A 4,050-nucleotide genomic window follows, 5' to 3' on the forward strand; every position below is an offset into this window, starting at 1 on the left:
ATCAACATATTGATGTACATGTGACCAATGTGGGAGGAGATAGAAAGAAGTGGAGGTTTACTGGTTTTTATGGAAAAGCAAAATGGAGTAAGAGAGTAGAGAGTTGGACTCTTATTCGATGGCTTCGAACTCAAAGTGACCTTCCATGGTTATGTGGATGAGATTTTAATGAAATCCTTGAAAACTCTGAATACTTTGGCATGCATGACAGAGCGGAATGGCAAATGGCTGGTTTTAGAGGAGTAGTGGATGATTGTGACTTACGGGACATGGGATTTACAGGAGTTCCTTTTACCTGGGACAATGGCCAAGAGGGGAATGAAAATGTGAAGATCCGTCTTGACAGGATGTTGGCCAACCCAGCCATGGATGATCTATACAATGGGTCAGTAGTGAGGCATTCTCCTTCGCCAAAATCTGACCATTGTGTGTTGATCACAAAGTTGCGTAAGCTCTTGGATAGTGAGAGCGAAAGAGGGCCTAGGCCTTTTATGTATGAAGATGCTTCGCGTAGGGAGGAAAGCTATGAAAAAGTTGTCATTGATAGTTGGCAGAACGGATCTGGTGCAAGAGGCCTTGCATGTCTGCAGGATGCGCTAAGACAGATGCAAGTTGGTCTTTCGACTTGGAGTTCAAAGAAATTTGGTGATATAAGAAGAAGGATAAAAAGTGTCTAAAGGCATTTGAAAAATAGCGTGCAGATTCTTTGTACCGTGGGACTTCGGTGAGAGAAAAGGATTTGGCATGAAAGCTCTCTGAACTTCTTCGGATGGAGGAGATCATGGCTAAGCAGCGTTCGAGAGTAGACTGGCTGAAGAAGGGGGATCGGAATACATCATTTTTTCATGCAAGATCTTCAGTTAGGAGAAGTCAAAATCGGATCAGGGTGCTTACTGATGAGAATGGTGTAGTACTGGAAGAGAAAGAGCATATCAACGCAAATATACGGGGGTTCTACACCGAGTTATATGAGGCTCGGGATAACATAAATGTGCAGGTTGTTCTGAACTCAGTCCTAGTTAAAGTAACTAATATGATGAATAGCAGATTATGTAGGCCTTTTGAGGAAAATGAGGTGGAGAAAGCCTTGTTTGATATGAAGCCATCAAAAGCCCCTAGGGTGGATGGATTCACAGCCAGTTTCTTTCAGAAACACTGCCAGCTAGTTAAGGATGATGTTAGTGGTGTTGTTTTGGCTTTTCTACAAGGAGGTCATATGCCTGAAATTGTCAATAAAACCATTATCATTATGATTCCAAAAGTGAAGAATCCTCAGAACATTACCCAGTATAGGCGATATCTTTATGCAATGTGCTATATAAAATATATTCAAAGGTACTAGCTAATCGTCTTCGGGAGATTCTGGATGAGATTATTTCAGAGGAGCGGAGTGTGTTTGTTCCCGGGAGACTAATCACACACAATGTTCTGACTGCCTATGAGTGCATCCACTCAACGAGGAAGAAAAAAGGGCGTCAAGGTTGGTGTGCGGTGAAGCTTGATATGATTAAAGCCTATGATAGAGTGGAATGGGCCTATTTACAAGGAATCTTGTAAAAATTGGGCTTTGGTGAACAATTGGTTTCTCTTGTTATGAGATGTGTGGGTACAGTCAATTTCCAGATCAAGGTTAATGGAGAACTGATGCAGAGTTGTAAGCCCTCACGGGGATTGCGGCAAGGTGATCCACTATCACCTTAATTATGTCTTTTCTGTGGTGAGGTTTTATCATCTTTACTGAAGTTTTATGATGGAGGATGGATAGATAGAGGGACTCGGGTGTGACCTAGTGCTCCATGGATCTCTCACTTGCTATTTGCTGATGATTCCCTTGTCTTCCTGAGAGCTGATCAGAGAAGTGATGTGAGACTAAATGGTATTCTTGAAGTATATAGTACTGGATCAGGACAAAGTGCAAATAAGGAAAAGAGCTCGGTGTATTGTAGCCCTAATTGTTCTGTTAGTGTTAGAAACACTGTTAAGGGGGCCCTGCAAATTACAAGGGAGGCTCTTTCTGAGAAATATTTGGGGTTACCTACGGCTGTAGGTCACCTAACTAAACGACAGTTTGATCATATTATAGAATGATCGAGGTCAAGAGTTCAGGGGTATAGTGAAAAACAAATGTCTTGTGCTGCCAAGGAAGTGCATATAAAGTCTGTGATTCAAGCTCTATCAACCTATTCTATGAGTTGTTTCAAACTCACGAAAGGTTTATGCAAGAAAGTTATGACAGTAATGTCAAAATACTGGTGGGCTGGATCGCTGGACAAAAATGGAATGCATTGGCAATCATGGGAGAAGATATCTGATGACCCACAAGTATAGGGGATCAACAGTCTTCGAGGAAAGTAAAACCCAAATTTATTGATTCGACACAAGGGGAGTCAAAGAATATTTATAAGCTTTAACAACTGAGTTATCAATTCAGATGCACCTAGAAATAAACTTGCTCGCAACAGTTTATCAGTAGTAACAGTTTTATAGCAGTGGTAGTAGTGAAGTAACATCAGTAATGAAATAAAAACAGCAGTAGCGATGATTGCAGTAGACAGTAGGATTAAAATATTGTAGGCACAGGGATGGATAAACGGGCGCTGCATGGATAGGAGAGTTCATGTAATAAGCAAGACATGGGCATTGCAAGTATAATGATAAAAGCAACCTAGTATAAAGTAACTATAGGCGTGTGTTCCTATTTAGTCGTGCGTGCTCGCAATGAGAAACTTGCATGACATCTTTTGTCCTACCAGCCCGTTGCAGTGGGGCCTCAAGGGAAACTACTGGTAATTAAGGTACTCCTTTTAATAGAGTACCGGAGCAAAGAATTAACACTCCGTGAACTCACGTGATCCTCACATCGCAGTCATCCCCTCCGGTTATCCCAATTGTTGTCACTTTGGGGCCTCGGGTTCCGAACAACGATATGTGTATACAACCTGCAGATATGGTCAAAAATAACAATTATCCTCATGAATCAATAACATGTTCAGAACTGAGATCATGGCACTCGGGCCCAAAGTGACAAGCATTAATCATAACAAGTTGCAACAATGTCATGAATACTAACAACAGACACTAGACACTATGCCCATAACAATCTTATAGCTATTACATGAACAATCTCATCCAATCCCTACCATCCCCTACAGCCTACAGCGGGGAATTACTCACACATGGATGGGGGGAATCATGGATGGTTGATAGAGAGGCGTCAGTGATGGCGATGGCGATGATCTCCTCCAATTTCTCGTCCCGGCAGGGTGCTAGAACGGAGTTTCTGGTCCCCGGATTGGGGTTTCTAGTGGCGGCGGAGCAGCGGAACTCTTTCTGGAAAAACGTCGAACCCCTCGATGTTTTTAGGGTCAGAGGCTTAATATAGTCCGGAGGAGAAGTCGAGGGGGTGGCCGAGGCGGCCACACCACCCCTAGGCGCGGCCAGGGCTGGCCCGCGCCTAGGCCAAGTGTGGACCCCTCTTCGGGTGAAATAGGGATTTTGCGATATTTTCCGGGAATTTTCCTGAAAGTTGGATTTCTGCACAAAAACGAGACACCAGGGCAATTCTGCTGAAAACAGCGTTAGTCCGCATTAGTTGTATTCAAAACACACAAATTATAGGGCAAACAACAGCAAAAATATTTGGGAAAGCAGATACGTTTTGGACGTATCAACTCCCCCCAAGCTTAGCTTATTGCTTGTCCTCAAGCAATTCAGTGACAACTAAGTGCGATAAAGAAACTTTCACGAACACATTTGCTTCATATGATGTATATATTCTCACTATATGATCAAGTACTTAGGCAATTCATAATAAGAGGTATGCAACTAAAGCTACTTAGTAGTCATGCAAGCTATGAAAAGATACTAACACAATAATAAACAACATGAAACATAAGTATCCACAAGATTGCAATGTTCATAATATGCCATGATAAAGTGGTATCTCGCTTGCCCTTATTTGTGGAGCAAAACATAAATGCCAAGCCACCTCTGAAGTTCAAGAGAAGACTAGAAGTAAGAATATCAAAATATACAAGAATCACACTTATA

General features: G+C 42.1%; 1 protein-coding gene across 1 annotated transcript; it reads left to right on the forward strand.

The window, feature by feature from the left end:
- The first annotated feature begins 224 nt into the window (after positions 1-224).
- On the forward strand, positions 225-677 carry LOC139838812 (uncharacterized). Its single transcript, XM_071828836.1, has one exon. It carries the CDS (start codon positions 225-227, stop codon positions 675-677), a length of 453 nt encoding a protein of 150 aa, XP_071684937.1.
- Positions 678-4,050: the final 3,373 nt, after the last annotated feature.

The sequence above is a fragment of the Lolium perenne genome, chromosome 4 (genome assembly GCF_019359855.2).
Source record: "Lolium perenne isolate Kyuss_39 chromosome 4, Kyuss_2.0, whole genome shotgun sequence".
In the NCBI taxonomy this organism is placed as follows: Eukaryota; Viridiplantae; Streptophyta; class Magnoliopsida; order Poales; family Poaceae; genus Lolium; species Lolium perenne.